Source organism: Dipodomys merriami, unplaced genomic scaffold (genome assembly GCF_024711535.1).
Source record: "Dipodomys merriami isolate MVZ:Mamm:240054 unplaced genomic scaffold, mDipMer1.0.p SCAF_70, whole genome shotgun sequence".
In the NCBI taxonomy this organism is placed as follows: domain Eukaryota; kingdom Metazoa; phylum Chordata; class Mammalia; order Rodentia; family Heteromyidae; genus Dipodomys; species Dipodomys merriami.
In genome coordinates, this window is record NW_027206291.1 from 2,823,532 (window position 1) to 2,846,457 (window position 22,926).

Sequence of the window (22,926 nt, forward strand, 5' to 3'; positions counted from 1 at the left end):
CTCCGGGGGGGTCTTTCCTCCCTGGGTGGAAGAAGTCCTCCCCAAGTTCCATCACTGCCAGCCTTGCAGCGCCTGCCTGCTCTTGGAAGGACCTTAGGGACCATGGCCAGATGGGTCGCCCCCATCCGGATCTGCCACCTAATGCCTGGAAGGTTCTGAAACAGCACATTCCTTCCCTGGTCCTCAGTCTACTCATGGCTGAAGAGAAATATTAACAAGAAGCTGTCCCATAGCACCATGACCCATTATTACCACCACCATCAGTACCACCGTCACCACCACCATCATCATCATCACCACTGCCTTCATCACTAACATCACCACCATCACCACTACCGCCATCAGCAACCACCACTGTAACCACCACCACCACCACCATCACCACTGCCATCACGATCATCACGATCACCATCACTAGCATCATCATCATCACCACCATGGTCCCCATTAACATACTTCTAAGGCCATCATTTGGCTGCTGGCTTCCCTGTGGGCTGGCTTTCCCACAGCATCTGCTGCATCTGAGCTGCACACGCCTTCCTAGCTAGTGTGGATGGGTGGACACGTGTGTCCCCCTGCCCGCTCTGAGCGGGGCAGCAAGGCAGGCACTCCACCATGTGGCTACGGGCGCCATCTTTGTAGGACTGGCAGTAACTGTGGAGGCGTGTGGTGCCCATAGCTCTCTGAGCAGCATGGGACTGACTGACCCTCTGTGAATGGTGCCCAGGGAGCTCCCTGGGCAGCAAAGAAAGGGCTCAGACAGAGAAGAAAACTTACCATCTGGTTTTTCAGGGCCCCCTCAAAGCGAAGCCCTCTCTGACATGAGCCCCGGCCATCGATCACCACCACGGCGTACCCTAGTGATGCCAGCGTGTTGAGCCGCAGATACTTGATTCCTTTGAAGGAGTTGTTCACAAGCTGTACCTGCCCCGGGAGGTGGAGATGGGGAGCGGAAGTGAGAGGCAGCAGGTGTGGCAGAAGCCGGGTTGGGCCGGGGCCAGGCTTGCACGCACCTGCGGGCCCCCGTACACGAAGAGCACGGTAGGGTGCTTCTTCCCTGGCTGCAGGGCGTGTGGTTTGTAGATCATGCCATAGAGCCGCACATCAGATCGTGTGTGGAAATGGAAAATTTCTGGAGGCACATAATCCGGGGGGCAGCCTGCAGGACAGAGGGCCAAGAGCGCTGGCCGTGTTGGTTCATTTCATGGTCTGCTTCTCACTGACTTAAGCAAAAACTGTATGTCCAATCACCATGATGGAGCCAAAGCTTTCCTTCCTTTCTTTTCTCTTTCTAGATAGGTTCTCTATGTGGCCCTGACTGGTCTGGAACTCATGATTCTCTCGTCTCCAAGGCTTTTTTTTTTTTTTTTTAATTCAAGTGCATTTATTTAGGAAAATAAGGTCAGCAGGTCTAAAGGAAAATCCGGGCCAGGTGCTGTGGCTTATACATGTAATCCAGCTATTTGGGAGGTACAGGTTGAGACTAATTTGGAGAGAAAGTAAGGAAGACCTCATCCCAAACAATGAGCTGGGTGTGGTGGCGTGCACCTGTCATCCCAGGTAGGAAGAAGTTATAGGATAGTCATAGGTTTATTTGAAGCTCACGCCTGTAATCCTAACTATACAGGAGGCTGAGATCTGAGAATTGTGGTTCAAAGCCAGCCCAGGCAGGAAAGTCCATGAGACTCATCTCCAATTAACCACCAGAAAATGAGAAGTGGCACTGTAGCTCAAGTGGTAGAGTGCTTGCCTTGAGCCGAAGAGCTCAGGGACAGTGTGCAATCCCAGAATTCAAGCCCCACGACCAAAGGAAAAAAAAAAAAGCCAGTCCTGGCAGGAAAGTCTGTGAGACTTTTATCTCCAAGTAATCACTAAAAAAGCCAGAAGTGGCGCTGTGGTTCCAGTGGTAGAGTGCTAGCCTTGGGCAAAAGGAGCTCAGGGATAGTGTCCTGGCCCAGGATCAGGAAAAAAAAAAATCTAACGCAAAAATGGGGGAAAAGTATAAAGTAGTAACACAACACTTGCCTAACAAGTACAAGGCCCTAAGTTCAAAGCCTAATACTAAAAGCATTTTGGGGGGAAGGGAAGGGAGGAAGGCAGGCCAGCAGTAACAGGGGTAAGTTTTGTAAAAGGCCAGACGGTTCCACCTCGGTGGCACAGCTACTAAACTCCATGCTGCTGCGCAGACCTGGGCACAGACACCAGGGTGACCACACGGTGGCCGGCGCTGGCCCCAATTCACCCGTTCCTGGCATAGGCATCTGTGCACCTGCGCCGTGGGACGTGGGCTCTGGCCTCAGTGAGGCCCCTCCCTTCCCCGTGGATGAAACCCTAACCCACAGGGACAATGCTCAAGGATGGGCGGGACCTGCTTTTGTTCTGGAGGTGACGATGGAACAATAAATACTTTCTAGCTCATCACACACAGTTCTTAGTTTCTAGAACACTTTCTACCAGCATGGCAGGTAGGGTGGAGTTGGGGGCTGGCTTGGTTTTCCATTTAACCAGGTGCCACCAGGGTAACCAGATGCTACGCTGGGCTGCGTGCTTGTTTCCGTTCTGTTTCTGAGATGGTGGCGGGGGTCGGGGTGACAGCTGACAGTCGCTCCCAGCACGGGAAACCCCTGGCCGCAGGCTCCGGGGGGACGATGCGGGGCTCCCAGGTGGCCGACCCCGCTCCTGACTCAGACCCCCGCGGGAGGAGTCACCCCGGCCTCGGCCACGCGGGGCGTGCGGGGGCCGGGCCGGGCCGGGCCGGGGTCCGAGGTGGGGTGCGGGATGCAGGGTCCCGGACTCACTGGCCGCCTCCATCATGCTGGCCCAGAAGCGCGGCTGCTTGTGCAGCGGGTCGTCGTCCGGGCCGCTCAGCTTGTACACGTGCACGCAGGGCGGCGTGCTCACGCTGCTGTAGTGGCTGACGAACATGTCGAAGTTCTGCGGGCGGGCGGCGGGGCGGGGCGCTCAGCGGGGCGCGGCCCCGCCCACCGACAGGGCCCCGCCCACCCATAGGCCCTTCCCGTCACCCCGCCCACCGACAGGGCCCCGCCCACCCATAGGCCCTTCCCGTCACCCCGCCCACCCACTAGGCTCCGCCCCAGCAACCCACACATAGGCCCTTCCCCTGTCGCCCCACCCACCCACCAGGCCCCGCCCACCCTCGGCTGGGCGCTCTAGCACTGGGCCAACCGCCTGGGACAACGATACAGACAGGGAAACTGAGTCTGGCCAGCATTCCAGGGTCGTCACCCAGGCCTGCTGGTCTTGCTGGCTTTATAGCCATCGGGGCACTGCACGGGGAAGGGCCAGTATGGCCACTACTGTATGTTCTGGAATGTTCTGAGGGCTGTGCTCTAAGGGGTGTATTCCACATCCCACAGCAGCAGCAGGAAGGCCCAGAAGATGGGCTCCAGGTGAGCGGCTGTGCCCCCATCCCTGTTCTCCCCTAGGAGGCAGCAGGCTGCCTGCTGGCATGGGCTGGGGCATGGGGAGGGTGCGGGGAACACAAGGGGTGTGGGAAGAGGGCCCACCTGGCTCATGGAGCAGCTGTGGGAGAAGCCGGGCGTGGTGAGGCGCACGATCTCGCCGGCGGACTCGTAGCTGACCACATAGAGGTGGTGCTCCAGCGGCGTGTCCTTGGTGCCTTGGAAGTACACCAGCTTGGTCTCCTCATTGACCCAGATCTGCAAGGGACCCGGGCGCCTGTGAGCGGCCCTCTCCCAGCCGACCCCTTCCCCTCCACCCGCACTGTCTCTTGTGCCTATGTGACCCCAAATGAGGCTGCGTTCGCTTCAGCCTCAGCCCCGGGATGGGTCCTGGGACAATGAGGCAGAATCTGAGCCTGATCAGAGGCTGGGGAGCCTGCACTGCCAGTCCCTGTAGCCAGGTGTTGGGGAAGCGCTGAGGCTCCCGTGACTTGGGTGGGGTCCCTGGCGGGGCTCAGAGCAGCAGGGCACTGGGCCCGAGGCGGCTGGAGTTCTTTCTGTGGGTGAAGATGAGAGTGATCCCAGAAATGCACACTGCCAGCAAGACTGGTGACCCAAATGGAGGCAACAGAGCATGGATTTCTGAGGGGGAGCATCCCCAGGACAAGGACCTGGTTGCTTTGGAACATGGATGGGAGTCCACAGCCCAGGTCCTGAGAGGCCCGGCCAGCAGAGAATGCAGGGAGTGGTCAGGCCAGCAGGGGATGGAAGAATCAATGAAGGACAGGGGGCCTGCCGGGGTGGGAGGAGGAGGGGCTGGAACCGCACTGCTGGTTTGGGGTCCAACCAGCACCTTGAAGGCAAAATACTTTCCATAGGACAGGAGGGCGGGGGAAGGAGGGGTGAGCAAAGCAGTTGCCTTTTTTTCTGAGCCAGGGTCTCACTGTGCAGACCGGGCTGGCGGGGAAGACATGGCCACCACCAAACAATGGCAAGCATAGCTAGGTACAGTGCCTCACACCTGTAATCCCAGCTACTCAGGAGGCTGAGAGTTAAGCATCACAGTACAAAGCCCAAAGCCAGCTTGGACAGAAAAGTCTGTCCATCAGTAACAAGTTGGAAGTGGAGCTGTGGCTCAAGGGGTAAAACGCCAGCTCTGAGCAAAAAAGCTCAGGGACAATACCTAGGCCTTGAATTGAAGCCCCAGAACAGGAACAGAAAACCAAAACCAAACCAAACAAACAAAAATCCACAAAGGGGTTTGAGCTGTGGTTCAAGTAGTAGAGCCCCTGTCCAGCAAGCGCAAGGCCCCGCACTGTCAAAAGAAGGCAACAGTAGAGCCAGGATGGGCCGTGGAGACGCCCCGTGACCCCTGCACTCTGAGGAACCCCAAAGCCCTTCTACCATGGGCAGCCATAGCCTGGAGGAGGGGGCTCCAGGGCACCGACTGTCTTCCGAGAACAGTGGAAATGTACCAGAATGCTATGTGTTCGCGGCTACTGTTCTTCAGCACAGGCTGTGTCTGGGCACACACTGGCCATGGGGCCCTGGGCCCGGCTGCTGGCTGTGGCTTCTCTCTGAGAGTCCCCACTCGGGAAGGGGCACAGGAGGGCCCCAGAGAGGACTTCAGAAGACACCCCTCCTCTCCACAGAGAAGCACGGGGTTTGGGTTCGGGTGGGCCCCACACTAGGCTGAGCGCATGGGGGACTCTGGAGTGTCGGGGGACACTCACGGTGAGGGAGGGAGTTCTTGGCCTGAGAATGTGAAGGGGGGAGGTGGGCTGGGGGGGAGGGGTGTGCCCAGGGATGAGTAAGGGCTAGGGAGTGGAGGTCAGGGGCTGCACAGGCCTGGCGGGACCCATGGGCAGAGGCCCCAGGAGAGCAGATGCTGCGATATGACTATTCCTTATCCTGATGTACAGACTGGGAAACTGAGGCCAGGCCAGTTAACTGAGGGAAGCAGGATGGGGACGCATGACTGGCCATCCCCTTTCTGACCTGCACCCCCAGCCTCTCATCTTGGGCAGGTAGGGTCCCTGCCCACCCTGGGTGCTGGGGGTAGGAGTGGGGGGAGAGGCAGCATGGGGCCCACAGGTACCTTGGAGCCGTGCCTGGCCAGGACCTCCCATTCGCCACTGGTCAGCGCAATCTCCTCCTTGATGGGACATTTGAATTCATCTGCAAAGGAAGGAAGCAGAGGATGAAGGCACCCCAGCAGCCATGCCAGGGCCCTGAGGCCACAATCCACTTGCACAGGAGGGGATGCCAGGGCTGGGTGGCAGGGGCAGGAGAGCCAGGCACCTGTGTTGCCTGAGAAGCCTGGGGAGGCTGAGTCACAAACGCGTGCACCCGGGTGACAGGCGGCAGCCGGGGGCTCGGATCAGGACCTCACTGGGACTCGGCGTGGTCAGGCTCTAGCCATGCAAAGGTTCAGCTGATGGGTTTTCTGTGCCAGTACTGGGGCTTGAACTTAGGACTGCCCCTGAGCCTTTTGGTTCAAGGCTGATGCTCTCCCACTTGAGCCACAGCTCCATGTCCAGCTTTTTGGTGCTTAATTGGAACTACGAGTTGCACAGGCCTCTGTACCTCACTTTCTCTTTTTCATTTTTCTTTGTCAGTCATGGGTCTTGAACTCTGGGCCTGAGCGCTATCCCTCAGTTCGGTTTTCTGGTGGTTCACTGGAGGTCAGAGTCTCACGGACTTTCCTGCCCGGGCTGTTTTGAACCGTGATGCTCAGATCTCAGCCTCCTGAGTAGCTAGGATGACAGGCGTGAGACTTTTCTGCTCAGACTGGCTTCAAACCACAATCCTCAGATCTCGGCCTCCTGAGCAGCTGGGATTACAGGAGTGAGCCACCAGCACAGGGCCCTCAGCTGGGTTTTCAGTGTCGTGGCCTGCGCCCCTATCATGTAGGTGAGAGCCAAACCCTGGTGCGGAGGGCCCGGCACAGCTTGTGGGGTTCGGCACATGCTGCTGGCTGGCTGGACTACCACGGTCCCCATGGGGATTGTCCTCCCGCTCACCTTCCCGGGGGCTGAGCGGCTCAGTCCAGTCGTAGCCATTGGCCCTGAGGAGAACAGTGACTTTGTACAGGTGGCAGAAGCCGGTCTTGCACTCATTGGCACGGAGGAAGCAGAATTCCTCCTGGCCGTCCGCCTGAGGGAAGGGGTAGAAGATGTCGTGCACCTGCGGGACGGGAGAGAGGCGGCATCAGAAGAGGCTGGCTTCCGTGGCTCCGGCCTGCCCCAAGCAAGGCCCGCTGGGGAGGGGCAGCCCTCAGCTCTGTGTCCACTCACGTTGATCCAGACGTTGGTGACCTCTTCGTATACCACGTGGGGCTGGACGTCCTTTGGGACGGCCCTGGCGAAGGCCAGCCGCTGTGCCTCGCTCTCGGGGGTTGGGATGAACAGGGCTGGGGGCAGGAGCACCAGCTGGAGCCGCTGCTGGGGTCGGTCCAGGAACATGGCCCAGGCGCTGGGGGGGGGGTGACGGGGGGGGGGGAGGGGAAGAAGGAAGGCAAGCCCAAGGCCTCAGTGACTGGACGATGGAGCGGCCCTGCTACAAGCCAGTCCCGCTTCCTCGCTGACTCCATGCAGACTGGCCCGAACTTCTTAGAACCAGGAGGCCAAGAAAGCCCGTCAGCCCTGGGCTCTGCAAACCCTGCCCCAAACCCCAAGGCTAGCCACACCAACTTTCTCCCTCGCCATCTTTTACTTCATGATTTGCTTTAAGTAGGCAATTTTTGTTGTTGTTTGTTTGTTTTTTGGGGTCTGGTCGTGGGGGCCTGAACTCTGGGCCTGGGCGCTGTCCCTCAGCTTTTCAGCTCAAGGCTAGCGCTCTACCACTTCCGGCTTTTTTCTTTTTGCTTATGTGGTGCTGAGGAATCGAACCCAGAGCCTCATGCATGCAAGGCAAGCGCTCTACCACTGAGCCACCTTCCCAGCCCCTTGTTGTTTGTTTTTAGCTACGTCTCATTATATATTCCAGGCTGACCTTCAGTGCCTGCTCCTCCAGCCTCAGCCTCCCCAGAGCTGAGATCACTGCTCAAATGTCTGGCTTGCATTGTTCTGTCGGGAGGGGTTACTGGGGCTTGAACTCGGACATCCCACTGGCTAGGCAGGAGCTCTAACACTAAGCCCCCTACCCTTCATGTAAGGTCTGCCCCAGGCCATGCAGGCCCTGTGCAGACACCTCCCCCTATCTCTTGGCTAAGTTTCTACCCAGTATCTGTTACCTAGGTAACTGGCACAGTATCTGTTACCTAGGTAACTGGAAGTAGTCACCTCCCACTCCTGCTAGATCACATCCTAGGCCGTCCCTGGCCTTCCATCGGACTATAGGCGGGTCCCAGGCCCTGAGGTCACACCCAGATCCAGTATGGCCACACCTTCCCTCTACCTGGCCACACCTCTTCCTGTCCCTGGCCTGGGGGAGGCCTCCTTTTTTGGCCATGCCTTTCCACCATGCATTGGGGGGAGAGGGGGACAGCAGCAGTTAGGTAAATAAATTTCTTTTCCTGCCTGAGTAATGCATGGTGTTCTCTTCATCAGCTACCTAATGAAACCTACCTACTTAATATACCTTACACTTTAATGGATGGACAGGGGCTCTGCTGTTGTTCCTTTTTTTTTGCCTCTAATACCAGTTCTGGGGCTTGAATTCATGGCCTGAGCTATGTCCTTTAGCTTTTTCGCTCAAAGCTGGTGCTCTACCACTTAAGCCATAGTTCCACTTTTGGCTTTTTGGTGGCTAGTTGGTGGTAAGAGACTCAGGAAACTGGGTGCTGGTGGCTCACACCTGTAATCCTAGCTACTCAGGAGGCTGAGATTTGGGAATTGTGGTTCAAAGCCGGCCCAGGCAGAAAAGTCCCTGGGAGGCTGTTACCTCCAATTAACTACTCAAAAACTGGAGGTGGTGGTATGGCTCAATGGGTAGAGCACTAGCCTTGAGCAAAAGAGTTCAGGGACAGCGCCTAGGTCCTGAGTTTCAAACCCCAGGACTGACCAAAAAAAAAAAAAAAAAAAAAGTCCCATAGACTTTCCTGTCCAGGCTGGCTCCAAACCATGATCTTTAGATCTCAGCCTCCTGATTGCAGCTAGGATTGCAGGCATGAGCCTCTAAGACATGGCTTTAGTGGACAGTGTTTAAGTTTTGGTTTATCTACAAGGAGACAAGGTGGCACCATGGGTGTAAATGTTCATAAATGTTCATCTACCTACAGTGACAGAGAAAGGAAGAGGAGCATTATGGTGGTAGAGCGCTAGCCTTGAGCTGAAGAGCTGAGGGACAGCACCCAGGCCCAGAGTTCAGGCCCCACGACCGGAAACAAAACAAAACCAAACAAAACAAACCAGGGCAGCAGAGGCAGCACCTCAGCGCTGGAGGTCACACACAGGTGGACGGGGAAAGGTGCCCGGGGAGATGGGTAGAGGACCGCAGGTCCTCACACGTGTGCTGGACAGCTCTGTACACTGGGTTGTGGATTTCCTATTGGTGTGCAGTGTTACACAATCTGCATTGGGGACAGGGGCATTTGGGATGTGGGGGAGGAAGGATCACAAGGTCTCCATTGGAGACACTGTCTCAAAACAAACAAAATTTCCCCAAACTACCAAGTCTTTAGATTTTTGCCCCGATCACTAGGGTGCTTTTGGCTGATGGGCTGCGGTAAGGCAGGGGGCAGCGGAGCGTGGCTGGTGACTAGACTTGGTTGGGGCCCTGGAGACGAGTCTGTGACAAAGGCTGGAGAGTAGTAAGCACGGCCTGATGCCTGACTGGGATCACCCCTGCAGAACTAAGCTCCAGCGTGGGGGTGCCAGCAGCCATCGGGCTCTTGTGCCCTCACCACTGAGGCTAGGAGCGGCCTGAGGACAGAGCTGGGCCCAGAAGCCATGAGTGGACGCCACCCCGTCCCGCTGGGCGGGCAATACTCACTACTTGCCGTCACGTGTCCACCCAGCCCTGGCGATGTACTCCACCGCAGGGAAGAGGGAGCTGAAGGGCTGCACCAGCTCCTTCTCTTGGGCTGCGACAATCTGTAGAGACAGACACGGGTCACCAGGCTGGGGGCGGTGGGCCCTGGTGAGCTGGAACTCAGACCCTCCCCCCCGAACCTTAGAATGCCTTCTACTTTGGAAATGCGGCACCTACACATGTCACAAGTTACGCTGACCATGTCACACAAGGTAGGATGTGCCTTGTCCAATGCAAGACATGTGGAAGACCCACGGCCAGTGGCAGGAACATGGCCCTCCTACTTGCTTGCTGCCCAAGCTGCCAGACCATGGCACTTTGCTACAGCTGCCCTGGTGGGCTTTGGTTGCCCCTCCCCCCCACTGGGGCAAGAAGGGAGGCAGGAGGCCCATGGCAGCATAGGCTGCTCTGGAAACCAAAGGCTTCAGGACTGTCCTGGTGGAGCCACCTGCCTTGGGCAGACAACTCCTGGTTGCCTGGTTCTCCATCCTGAACAGGACCGGTGGGGAGAAAGGGACGCAGGGATCCCTCCTTCCCCCTCACATGGACACCAGCACCCCCCTCCCCCCAGCTCATCACCTCTGTCCAGACCTGGGGCAAGGGCGGCCTGAAGCTGCCTGGGGGGTGGGGATTGGGTATGCCATGCACAGTGGCTGGGGACATCCACCTCCCACAGGCTGGAAGCTTCCAGATGACAGTGAAAGAGGTTTAGCCAATGAGGATGCAATATGCCCCCAATGATAGCAAGGACGCGTGCCCTCAGATGTGCTCCAGAATGTGCAGGAACACTCGACACATATGAGATCTCAGGTCTGCTATAGAACACACTAGGTGTTTTGGGAAGGCCTGCATGTGCAGCCTCTGCCTGGTCCCCCTGCCCAGGATCTGCCCTAGGGAGCCCTCCAACGCCACATCCCCCACGCCTCTGACATGTCAGATTTCAGCTTCGCTCTGAGTGCCCCATGGCGTGCGGGCCTGAGGTTGAGACCAGGTCATGGTAGTAGCTAGGGGATGATGGTGCCTTTTATATCATCTGTACCTGGGAGGAGTGTGGAACCCAAGCTCCATGCCAATGGGGGGAATGGAGAAGCATCCAGAACACTGCCCATCCCCACAGCTGCTGGGCTGGCAGAGGTGAGCCTAAGATGCTGGGGTGAGGAAGCCGCCCTGCAAGCTCAGGTACTTCCACACCCAAGCCCCTCAAGCTCTGAGCTCTGGGCCTGGGGGTTCTCAGCTCCCACTGCTCCCAGCTTAGGGAGCCTTCGTGGGAAGCTTGTTCATCTAGCCAGAGGTTCAGACATAAACAGGGCCAGGGCCAGCTGAGGCTCTGGACAGAGGGAGGGAGACTGAGAGAGAAAAGACGGAGGGAGGGGCATGTGTTCCCATCCCTCTCCCTGCTTCTGCGGGACAGCCGCCCCTACCTTGCCCTGATTGTCTGTCTGGAACTCGGCCAGCTTCAAGGCGATCTTCGGATTCTTGCTGCCTGTGATGGGAGAGCAAGTTGGAACGCCTGGCTGTCGGGGCCCACGTGGTGGTGTGGCGGGTCCGTGGGGGGAGAGGGATACAAAGGTCTGCCTGCCGTGAGTCCCCTCCCTCGCATGCCACCAAGTCCCCTTGGGCAGGAACTGACTTGGGGGCCTGTACTTTTCTGACAGGAACTGGTCTCCTTGACTGCAGAGTGCAGGGTGGGACTGGAGGCAGAACTAAGTTCTGGGGCAGGGTCAGGCTGGAGGTGGAGCTAAGTACTGGCGCAGGGTAGGGCTGGAGGTGGAGCTAAGTACTGGTGCAGGGTGGGGCTGGATGCAGGGTGGGGCTGGATGCAGGGTGGGACTGGAGGCGGAGCTAAGGGCTGGCACAGGGCGGGGCTGGAGGCGGGGCCAAGTGCTGGTGTGGGAGGGCTGGAGATGGGACTAGGTACTGGTGAGGCAGGGCCGGAGGCAGAGCTAAGTGCTGGTGCAGGGCAGGGGGGGAGGGGCTGGAGCTAAGGGCTGGTGCAGGACTGGAGGCGGAACCAAGGGCTGGCACAGGGCGGGGCTGGAGGCAGAGCCAAGTGCTGGTGCAGGGTGGGGCTGGATGCAGGGTGGGGCTGGATGCAGGGTGGGGCTGGAGGCGGAGCTAAGGGCCGTGCAGAATGGGGACTGGGCTGGAGGTGGGGCTAAGTACTGGAGATGGAGTTCTGGGCTGGCGCAGGGCGGGGCTGTAGGCGGAGCTAAGGGCTGGAGGGGTGAGGCTGGGCTGTAGGCGGAGCTAAGGGCTGGAGGTGGAGCTAAGGATTGGCATAGGGCGGGGCTGGAGGTGGAGCTAAGGATTGGCATAGGGCGGGGCTGGAGGTGGAGCTAAGGATTGGCATAGGGCGGGGCTGTGGGTGGAGCTAAGGGCTACAGGAGTGGGGCTGGGCTGTAGGCGGAGCTAAGGGATGGAGGGGTGGGGCTGGGCTGTAGGCGGAGTTAAGGGCTGGGGGTGGGGCTGGGCTGTAGGCGGAGCTAAGGGATGGAGGGGTGGGCTGGGCTGTGGGCGGAGCTAAGGGCTGGGGGTGGGCTGTAGGCGGAGCTAAGGGTGGGGCTGGGCTGTAGGCGGAGCTAAGGGCTGGAGGCAGAGCTAAGGATTGGCACAGGGCGGGGCTGGAGGTGGAGCTAAGGGCTGGTGGCAGCGGGGAACATCTGGGAACAGCAGACCCTGCACAGCACAGGGGGAGGCAGCAGCCACAGGTGGGGACAGTCAGCGGGACTTCTGTAGGTAGGGCTTGGTTCGGACAGCAGTGGAGGGAAACGCTGGCAGACCTCGTCCTGGCCCTAGACTCTAGAAGTCAGGGCAGGTCAGCCTTTTGCCCATCTGCCAAGCAGGGCAGGGCAGAGGTGGGTTATCACAGAGGAAGGGGCCGGCAGTGCTCCTGGGAAGGCCCCGTGGGCACGGTCAGGGGCAGAGTGGAGAGCTGCTCCTCACCACCAGGCAGGCTGCAGGTGGGGCCTGGGGTTGAGTCCAGCACAGGGCTTGCTTGGCTCAGGGGAGCTTTTCATTTAGTTAGTTGTTCAAGACAGGGTCTCACTGTGGCTGGCCTACAACTTGCCTCTCAGGTGCTGGGATTACAGGTGTGTGCCACCATGCCCAGCTCAGGAGCCATTTTAAAATGACTGGAGAGAATTGCTGATCTGCCAGTGGTGCCTGGTCTTCCTCTCCCAGGCAGAGCTGACTCCGCATACAGACACTCTGAACGGTGAGAAGAAGGGAAGATGCCAGAAAGAAAGAGGAGGGAGGTAGAAGACCAGCATGAGGCACCTCACAGAATGACGGGCCCTGCAGTCCTGTCTGGCAGTGACAGGGTTGGTGAATCCATGTATCCTGCCTCCTGGTTTTAGATGGGCTGGGAAGGTGGCTTAGTGGTAGAGTGCTTGCCTAGCACACATGAAGCCCTGGGTTCAGTTCCTCAGTACCACATACACAGAAAAAGCCAGAAGTGGCACTATGACTCAAGTGGTAGAGTGCTTGAAAAAAAGAAGCATAGGGACAGTACCCAGGCTCTGAGTTCAAGCCACAGGACTGGCAAAAAAAAAAAAAAAATAATAATAATAATAATAAAAGGCTTCCTCTTTTTTTATTTTTTTTTTGGCAAGTCTGGCTATGAGGCCTTAGCTGGGCTGCCCTGAACTCAAATGACGCTCTTGCCTCAGACTCCTGAGTATAGGAATGAGCTTCCATGCCATTCCCAGGCACACAGCCCATACATTCTGTCTGTGATTGATGTGGTCTATGGCAGCAGGGCTGGGTAGGTGCAGCAGTGACCAGCTGAGACGGGAGCCTGTGGGCTCTGAGCTCTGTGATGATGAGGCCTGGCTGGGCCAGGTGGAGGCAGGCTCTGGACAAACCCCTCTGGCCATGAGTGGCTGATGTGTGCGTGCCCGGGAGGCCTCACCTGTCCTGGGGTATCGGTAGGAGTCGGTCTTCCTCTCTTCCAGGGCCGGCGAGGGGACATGGATGACCTCCACCTCAGATTCGTCCACCTCCTCATACAGGATGCGCAGTGTCTTCAGGCCTTCAGAGCCTGGAAGGAAGGGCACGCGCTGGGCAGCCACACTTTTCAGACATGCGCAGGGCTGGGCCTGTGGTTCAGGACCTGCGCTGCCTGCCAAACCAGATGGGGCCTGACTGTCCACGACGGGTAAGCGGCACGTGAGGCCTTGAGAGGACTCGGGTGGGAGCAGCCCCACCACACGTCGGAGCCCTGTGCCCCGTAGTCTTGGGCTGCAGTTGGGGCAAGCCCACGGGGGAGGTGGGCCACAGCTCACCCTATCTCTCAGCCACTGCCGTCTCCAGACACGGGCTGCAGGGCAGGCCAGTGGGGGAAGCCACAGTGGTCACTCGTCCTGACCCCGGGGACACTGCAGGTAACAGGGACAGCGCGGAGACTGGCTGGCGGCAGGGCCCTGAGCCAGGTGGGTAGGCAGGGTACGTACCTTCCCAGGAGGCTGTGGGGCACCACCAGCACCCCGTGAAGCGATCAAACTCCTCCTGGATGACGAAGGTGGCCACGCCGGCCGACTTGGGGTCATCCAGGACACTGGATGATCCTGGGGAGAGGGCAGCATCTTAGCTCCCTGGCTGGACACTGGGACATGGGCAGCTCGTTCCCCAGGGGGTGGGGTTGTCGTGTCCTGGGCCTGGGACAGTGCTGAGCCACGGCACCTCCCACTCCTTGCCAGGACCACGCCCCCGATGCACACCTAAGTGTGGCTCCAGGCCTGGAAGGGGTCCCATTGGCAGAGCAGGTTGGGGCTGGCCAGGTGGCTAGAAGGTAGGGAGGGGCAGGCTGAGTGGGCAGCCCGGGGTGGTGGCCAGACACGGGGGTAAGCTGCACCCCCGGCAGAGATGGCCTCTGCGTTGGGGGTACTCTGCTCAGGAAAGTTCTAGGGCTTTCTAGAAGCAGGCCCCTGGCAGCCTCACCCTGGTGGCAGAAGGTGAGGCGCCGCTCCTCTCCGGTCTCAATGTTGGCCACCCACAGGTCGCTGTTGTTGATGAAGGAGAAGAAGGCGGGGTCGGCGGGGCAGATTTTGGGGTCCATCCGGGGCCCTGAGCACTGGGTCTTGATCTCCAGTGGCTTCATGGGGGACACCTGGGGACAGAGGCCCATTCAGGGCTAGTCACAATCCCTGCACCCACCCTTGCTCACCCTATGGCCCCCCGGAAACCCCAAAGCCATCCTTGTCCAGGGGCTGCAGCCCCCGCTGCCCCCCTCCCCACCCCGGGGCCCCCAGGCCGCACCATGAAGCCGTTCTTGCCCCCATCACGGCAGTGGAAGAGGCTGTTGCTGGCCTGGAAGAGGAAGAGGCCGCTGGCGCTGTGGAAGTCGTAGGAGGTGATGCCAAACACGCCCAGGCGTTTCCGCTCTCGGAGCAGCTCCTCCTCCCGTGAATACATCCCGTGGTGCGGCGTGGCCTGGGGACACAGGGACAGGCCGTGCTGGCGACAGTAGCCTGTGGAAGCCCCTGCTCCCCACAGCCTGGGCTGCCCCTGAGGCATGCCTGGGAGAACTTTCTGTGGGTCAAGTCTCGAACCTGTGGCCAGAGGGGCTGCCCAGCGCCCACACCGAGCTACGCCCCTACTCCTCACTTCTGGCACTGGGGATTGAACTGGGGGCCTCAGGCTGGCCACTCCCAAGCCTCTCCTCCATGCTGATCGAGCTGACCCTTCTACCTCGAACATGGCCCCTTCCTGTTCTAACCCCACCCCGCCCAACCACAGCTAGATAGAGAGGGTACAAGTTCAAGACTCCCAAAGGCTTAATGCCACCGGGCACACCTGGACTAGAGAGAGAGAGAGAGAGAGAGAGAGAGAGAGAGAGAGAGAGAGAGAGAGAGAGAGAGAGAGAGAGAGAGAGAGAGAGAGAGAGAGAGAGAGAGAGAAATCAGACAGATAAATAGGTCAGATCAGACAGATCTATCTATCTATCTATCTATCTATCTATCTATCTTTGTCGGTACTGAAACTTGGCCTCACACTTATGAAATAGGTTATTTCCATGAGCTTCTTTTTCATTTTCTTCCTATCATGGCTGGGATGACAAGTACACACTACCATGCCCAGATTTTTCAATGGAAATGGAGCCTCATGGGCTTTTCTGCCCAGGGCTGTCCAATCTCAGCCTCCCATACAGCTGGAATGGCAGAGATGAGCCACCACACCCAGCCAGTGCTGGCAGATGAGCCTCTGGTGCCTGCCTGGGCTGGCCTGGAGCTGTGATCCTCTAGATCTCAGGGTACGTGTTAACAGGAGCAGTGAGTTTTTTAAGTCTGGAGCATGGCTCAGTGCATCTCCAGTCCGACAAAACAAGCTAAATGACAGGGCAGAGCCAGTGGCAAGATTACCCTGACTGCACAGAAAGTGTTACAACCTCAGCTAGGTCACTCTGGGGGCTGGACCTGGTGGAGACTCAAGCACACTGCACCGCCAGCTACCTCCTGGCCATTTTTCTGTTGTTTTTTTTTTTTTCTCTTCCAGCACTGGGATGAACCCAGGGCTTTTTTTATTTTTTCCCCTAATCCTGGGGCTTGAACTCAGGATTGGGCGCTGTCTCTGAGCTTCTTTTGCTCAAGGCTAGCCCTCTACCACTTGAGCCACAGCTCCACTTCCAGCGTTTTCAGTGTATGTGGCACTGAGGAATGGAAGCCAGGTCTTCATGCATGCTAGACAAGCACTCTACCACTAAGCTACCTTCCCAGCCCTGACTTCCAGTATTTTTGCAGTAAACAAGAAGTCAACACACCAGTGCCAAAGGCAGTCGCCTCTAGGCCCTCCAAGAGGTACCCCAGGGCCTGTCGTGGAGGGTATTAATCATTAGCCAGACTCCTGGAAGGACCTCCTTCCTCCTAGCCGGTTCCTGGCCCTTCATGCAGTTAGAAAGTGGAGAGGCTGGGATAAGGGCTCTTCTCGGTGTGTGGGGACAGCCTTGGCCCCCACCTGGCCCGCTGGGCCCCCAGGTGTGGCTCACCTGGAAGTGGTCCAGCATCTGCTTCCAGGACAGCAGCAGCAGGGCCTCTTTGCGGACCTTCTTGGGGATCTCAGAGTAGAGAAGCGAGTTCTCCCGGCTGCCATAAGGCATACCTGGGGAAAGAGAACAAACCCAGGATGGGGACCCTGGCCAGCACCAGGAAGTGGTCCTGAGTGGCAGCCCCAGGCCCCTTGGCTTGCAGGTTGAGGCCAGGCACAGCTCCCACGGGCAGGCTCTGCCCCATGTCCCCCCCCCCCATACATGGCAGGGGCTCTGCTGGTGTGGGATGGCAGGGAGGGAAGGCCTGTGGAGAGGAGTGGGGATGTGTCCCTGTCACGGTCTCCCCAAGGCCATTGGCCGTCCACCGGCCTTCTGCCAGAACCATCCAGGTGGTATCCTGTGTGCAGGGTGTGCGCTGCATCTGCTCCACGTCAGAAGCACGAGAGTGACAGGTGTCCCCACACATCTCCCAGCATGCCTTGGGGGCAGCCATCACACCTCAGTGACCACCATTGATTTGACCTAACCCTTCCGATAAGGTGCCAGTACCTGCCAAGTGAGGACTTTGTGCTGACTGAATGGCATACAAGACGTTTTCGCCATTTACCTGGCACTGAGCCATAGCACCACTTCTGGTTTTCTGGTGGTTAATTGGAGATAAGGGTCAGGCTGGCTTCAAAACCTGATCCTCAGATCTCAGCCTCTTGAGTAGCTAGGATTACAGGTGGGGGCCACCAGCACCTGGCTTTTTCCTGAGATTTTGTTTGTTTAGGTACAGTCCTAGGGCTTGAACTCCAGGCCTGGACACTGCCCCTTAGCTTTTTCACTCAAGGCTAGTACTCTACCCCTTGAGCCACATCTCCACTTCTGGGTTTTTTGGTGGTTAACTGGAGATGAGAGTTTTATGAACCTTCCTGCCCAGGCTGGCTTGGAGCTATGATCCTCAGATCTCAGCTTTCTGCATAGCTAGGATGACAGGCCTGAGGTCCTGGCACCTGGCCTGCACTTACGCGTTTGTGAGGCTCTGTCTCATTCAGTGGTGTGCTAGCCCAGAAACACAAATAGGAGGACAAATGTGCAGGATCTGGGCATATGCCTGGGCATAAAGCAAGCCACAAGGGTTGAGGCATGGCTCAAGTGATAGAGCCCCTATCGAGTAAGCAAGAGTCCCTGCGTTCAAACTCCAGTGCCACCCAGGACACTGTGAGGCAGGAGGACAAGAGGGCTGGTGGCCATTCTCTAGCAAACACGTGTGCTCTGTGGGGACAGCCCTGCCTGCGGGAGTCCCTGGGGGTGGCTGAGACCTTCCTTCCACACAGGAAGTGGCCAAGTACAGCCAGGCCCTGCCACGGACACTGGAGCCACACCTCACCCCCCCCCCAGCGGCTGATTAATAAGTGACCACACCAAGGGTGCCAGCGAAGTGTGTTCCAGGACATGCTGCTGCTGGCACTGGTCCCCATGACACCTGGCACTGGGGGGGGGGGGCGGCAGGTGGGAAGTAAGGCTGTCAGCCACAGCCACCACGGTCCCTCCCTGACTGCTCTTTCTAGCTGTGCCCTCCACTGTCACCCACTTTGCAGTCACAGCACGGCAGGTGTCTGGATCTGTCCTGACGCCCTGTCTAGTCATGGGCTGTGGCCTGGCAGGGCCAGAACCGTCCTTGTATCCGTGGTGGCCTGGCAGTGTTAGTAACAAGGACAAGACCATCACCCCGACAGACAGCACGGTGCCCGACTGCTGCAGGCTGGTTTTGGGGTCTCTGCCAGGTGCACACCCCTCTCTGGAGCCCCGGCCAGATGCCAGGCAGGGTTCTCAGCAGCCTCTTCTCAGGGGCATTCTCACTAACCCAGACACAGCACAGGGAACACTGATTGGACCATCTGACTTAGGCTGAGCCAATCAGATTCCTTCTGGAAACCTGGGGAAAGCTGATAAGGACTCATCCACCAGAGATAAGCACAGAAGCTGATTGGACCATCTGATCTACGATGGGCCAATCCGATCCCTTCTCCCAGAGACCTGGGTAGAGATCCTCCATTTCTGTGGAGCCCTGGGGCCTGGGAGGTGGGGGAGGGGAGGTGGGCAGCCCTGGTGGGGTAGGCCCCAGCACATAGGGCCCTGCCTGGGTTCTGGAAGGCTCCTGATCTACTTCCTGAGGCCAGTGGGCTTTATGCCCATGGCTTCTATGTGCCACCCTGCATTCCGACTCGGAGGTGCCCTTTGTGGCTGAGGCCAGCTCTGAGTGTCTCCATCCCTTGCTGACAGTTCTGAGAGACTGAATAGCAGCCTCCAAAGAAAAAATGTCCCTTTCCCATTGATGAAAGTGACCTATATAACTGGTAGGTGGAGACGGGAGGGAGGGGCTAGGAGAGAATGAGGGAATGGAAGACACTGTACAAAAGGAAATGTACTCATTACCTGGCTCATGTGACTGTAATCCCTCTGTACATCTCCTCTATGATAAACAATAAAAGTCAATGAATTTTTTTAAAAATGCCCCTTTTCTCCGGGCCTGGATGCAAACGCCACCCTGTGTGGTAGGACAGGGGGCTGTGAGCTGTGGACAGAGCAGGACTCAAACTGGGCTGAGATTCTTGTGCCTGCCTCCTTCTACGAGGGAGGCAGAGGGGAAACGTCCAACGCTGCGTGAGTAGGGAGGCAGAGACGGCAGGGATGGGGCCACAGGCCAAGGAACAGGCATCCCCGGCTGCTGCCTGGCAGAGCTGCGCATGCTCTGTGCTGGCCACGCTGCTCCTCGTGCTTGCTGGAAAGCCACCAGCCAGGAGATGGGGTGGGCGGGCCCCGGACGCCCAGGGTTGGGTAAACCCTCCTCCCTACTGTGTCTGTGTGGTTTTCATCTGGCGATGTCCACGCACTGCCACCTGGGCCTCTGGAGGGCCATGAGCAGGGCAGGGGAGGAGATCCTGGGGCTTCCGTCTCGCTCTGGCACCACCAGCACACGGTCAGCCCGCTCACTGCACTCACCAGAGGACAAGTGGGGGACGTGGCGGGGGGAGGCAGAGGAGGGGCCTGAGGGTGAATTCAGTGCCATCCTGCCCCTAGGACAGTGAACCAACTGTGGGGGACCTGCCCCCTCCTCCTCTCCCCCCCCCGCCCCCGGTCATGGGGTAATATCTGGGGACATGTGGCTGTCGCCACTGGGGAGCTGCTGGCGTGGAGTGGGTGGAGGTCTATGGTAGCTGCCCGGCGCTTTGCAAGGCCCAGGATGCCAGGCGGGAGAATGATCGGCCCCTCTGTGCCCAGGGAGGAGACAGACCCTGATCTTTGATCCCACAGCCACATGAAGGACCAGGCTGAAGCAGCAGGCTGGCAGGCCTCCTTCCTCCCAGCCCGGGAAGCCCTGGCGGCGAAGTCAGGCCCCGTGGCCAGCTCCTCACATACATCCTGTCCCTTGGTGGGGGGCCAGGCCTGGCCTGCTGCCCGAGGCTGTGGGAGCCCCAGAGCCTGGACGAGGACCGGGCTGTAAAGGAAGGGGCGGTGGCAGGCAGTTTCGTAGTCATGGATGGTGTCCTGTCCTCAGCAAAGGCCCCTTTCACCTGCCGCGTGGGGCGGGCTGCGGGGGAGAACGGGGCTCCCGCGGGGGACCTGGGTCCTGCCCTGCTTTCGCGGGCGCACCCCCGCAGAGGCTCTTCCCTGCCCCCTGGCCCCCCGGCGCGTGGCCAAGGCCCAGCTTACCTAGGTAGTAAAGGCGGTGGGAGTGGGGGCCGGCTTCGTCTGTCTTCTGTACAAACTGGAAGTCGTGCGGGGCCTTGTTGACGATGAGGCCCGAGTACTTGCGGCTGCCGTGGATGATGCCCCGGAGGCCGTCCCACGAGTGCTTCTGCACCTGGAAGCGGCCGGCCGCCTCGTCCATGTCACCGGCGGCGGCGGTGGCGGCGGCCTGCTCCTCAGGCAGGGCCCCCGACATCCTCTCCGTCCCCTCAGACGGCAGTGAGAAGCTGAAAGGGTGGGGGGAGATGGTGAGAGGGCTCCCCCGTTCTCATTTTACACCGGCCCATGCACCCTGCCTGTCCGACACCCTAAGAGGTCTCCGCTATTCCTCTTCTTGGGAAGCCACCAACGGCTTTGCCAATCCAAGCTAGGGCCTGAAGCCATCTTTCTGGACTCGGCCCACAAAGCACCCATCTCAGCCTTAATGCTCTTCCTGGCTTTCCACAGCCCCCAGGACCGAAGCTATGGTATGTGCGAGGCCCTGTGTCCATCCTCAGCACTGCAAAAGAAAACACCCCAAGCCCTAGTCCTCATCATGGCCTTCAAAGGCTAGCCCTACCCACTCCCCCCACCATCCCCTCCGCCAAAAACTGTGCCCCAGGGAAACTAAACTTGCCTTTGGTGGACTGCTCAAATGGGCTAGACTTCTTCTCATGTACCCCAGGGCCTTTGCACACGCTATCTTTTCTGCCTGGAACATGCTTTCCTCTGTCTGCTTGATAGCTTAACTGTTCTGGCAGGTGCCTCAAAATCTTTTAGGCCTTCCAGCTCAAGCAAAGCTGGTTTTTCTGGTCATCTTTCACATGCCACCCGAATGACCACTGCCCCTGTCAGCATGGGTCACTGTGATTACTCAGACCTGTCTCCCCCATATCTGCCCCATTCACCGTGGACCCTGGCAGCCTAGAGGCTGGCTCAGGGAGGGCTGCAGAGCGAATGACTCTCGCCAAGCCTGATGGGAGGCATGGGGCCTGAGGGGCGGGGTGAGAAGCTACTAGCCACTGGGGAGACTGCCCTGGATGCCCCCAGGTGAGCTGGAGTCTGTGCACCCTCCCAGAGTCTGACGAGCTGACACCCCCTCTCACCCTCGCAGCTGCCCACTGTCCGGGGCAGCACCCTCCCCGATGCTGCCTGGCCTCCGGCTTCGCACACAGGCTTGACTGGCCAGGACCAAGCAGGTAAATATTTGTTTTAGGAAATTTAAACAGCCAGCTATGGGACCCGATTCCGGCAGCGCCAGTGGTCTGGCATGGCGAGCACGCACAGCCTCGCTCCCTGCAGGCTCCATGATTCCCAACACGGCCCTGGCCCGTAGACACCCTCAGAGCCAGGGACAGGGAGTTGGCTGTCACACGAGCCCACAGGAGGCTGAGGAAGGAAGAGTACCCGTTTTAGGTCAGCCTAGGCTATGTCAAGAAACCTGGGCTGGGCAGGTGGCTCAGTGGTACAGTGCTCGCCTCACAGGCATGAAGCCCTGGGTTTGATTCCTCAGTACCACATACACAGAAAAAGCCGGAAATGGTGCTGTGGCTCAAACCTTCCTAGAGTGGTCGCCTTGAGCAAAAGGTCAACGATAGTGCCCAGGCCCTGAGTTCAGGCCTCAGGACTCGCAAACAACAACAACAGAAAGGTCCACAGAGGGACTGTCATCAGAAGGACCCGGGCCAACTTTGGGAGGGAAGGAGGAGGGAGGCTGAGGGCAGGTGGCCACCCCCTGCACAGGGAGGCAGACAGGCTGGGGGATGAGAAAAGGGCTCCACTAGGAGCAGCCTGCCTCCCAGCCTGCACTAAGGGGCTGCAGGCAGGGCCCCCAAAGCCCACCATGCAACCCTGTGTCCCACGCCAAGACCCAACAATGTCCCTCCCTGGCAGCCGGGCCAGGCTGGGGAGGGGCGGCAGCTGACCTGGGGCAGGTGGCCCCCCACGCCCCACGGTGAGCTGTTCCTGAGGCAGCTTGCCACACCCCGGCGAGGACAGAGGCGCCCCTCCCTGCCCCCCCCCCCCCCCGCTGGCAGAGGACTTGGGCCGGTCAGCCCAGTGCTCCGGACACGTTACCAAGCCATGGGCCATGGACCACCACGGTCCAGAGCCATCACACACCAAACCGACAGAGGATAGAGACCTATGGCAGCTTTCACCCAGGGCGCGCCTGGGTACTCCCCCTATCTCCAGGGCAGCAGGGAGCCATGGGCAGTGCTAGCTAGAGGCCAGGACAGTCTGGGGGCTCAGGAGCCCAAAGGGTGGCTAGCAATAAACCCTAAAACCCCAGCCTGAGGGGCACCTTTAACCTGCATAAGCACTCCTTAAACTACGCCACCCCAATTCCAGCCTTGCTCATCAGGAAAAATAAAACAAAATCAGAACCACAGAGCTGAAAGCCTGGCAAGGCCTTTCTAAGACCCCATGGATCATTTTCGTAGTTAAGAACCCCAAAGAATTCTCTTGCCTCCGATCCCTGCAGAGAACCCAGGAAGCAAAGCCGCAATCCAGGAAGTGGGAGATTAGACGAGACATGGGGAGAGATGGACAGGAACCTTCTAGGTGTGGCTAGAACCTTCCAGCTTGGGCTCCAGGACTGGCTGAGACCTGGGGCTTACTGTCTGGCCACCTGGATCTCCCCGTCTGTACCCAGAAGCAAAGCTGAGGCTGCAGAGAGGCTGAAGGAGCAGGTGCCAGGGGAGGTGACCGCGAGGCTCCTGTGTGCCACAGGTGACCGTGCTGTACAGCTCCTCAAGAGTTTCCCCAGCGGGGCGAGGGGCAGACGGCGGGCACTCAAGCCTGCCTGGCGCCACGCCACCAGAGATCACTTGGGCC

The 22,926-nt window shown here is 58.8% G+C and overlaps 1 protein-coding gene across 3 annotated transcripts in view; it reads right to left on the reverse strand.

Moving 5' to 3' along the window:
- Dpp9 (dipeptidyl peptidase 9) overlaps nucleotides 1-22,926 on the reverse strand; it is a 32,124-nt gene that overhangs the window by 4,098 nt on the left and 5,100 nt on the right. For all 3 annotated transcript variants that reach the window (XM_070008416.1, XM_070008418.1, XM_070008417.1), the window contains exons 2-16: nucleotides 20,077-20,339; nucleotides 16,378-16,490; nucleotides 14,652-14,825; nucleotides 14,334-14,502; nucleotides 13,847-13,960; nucleotides 13,306-13,434; nucleotides 10,817-10,878; nucleotides 9,357-9,457; nucleotides 6,719-6,896; nucleotides 6,446-6,608; nucleotides 5,521-5,600; nucleotides 3,528-3,680; nucleotides 2,799-2,934; nucleotides 1,014-1,159; nucleotides 778-924 (exon numbers count right to left, since the gene is read on the reverse strand). In XM_070008416.1, coding sequence (XP_069864517.1) covers nucleotides 778-924; nucleotides 1,014-1,159; nucleotides 2,799-2,934; nucleotides 3,528-3,680; nucleotides 5,521-5,600; nucleotides 6,446-6,608; nucleotides 6,719-6,896; nucleotides 9,357-9,457; nucleotides 10,817-10,878; nucleotides 13,306-13,434; nucleotides 13,847-13,960; nucleotides 14,334-14,502; nucleotides 14,652-14,825; nucleotides 16,378-16,490; nucleotides 20,077-20,308 — 2,097 coding nt within the window. In that variant the 5' untranslated portion in view covers nucleotides 20,309-20,339. The remainder of the gene's footprint in view (nucleotides 1-777; nucleotides 925-1,013; nucleotides 1,160-2,798; nucleotides 2,935-3,527; nucleotides 3,681-5,520; nucleotides 5,601-6,445; nucleotides 6,609-6,718; nucleotides 6,897-9,356; nucleotides 9,458-10,816; nucleotides 10,879-13,305; nucleotides 13,435-13,846; nucleotides 13,961-14,333; nucleotides 14,503-14,651; nucleotides 14,826-16,377; nucleotides 16,491-20,076; nucleotides 20,340-22,926) is intronic.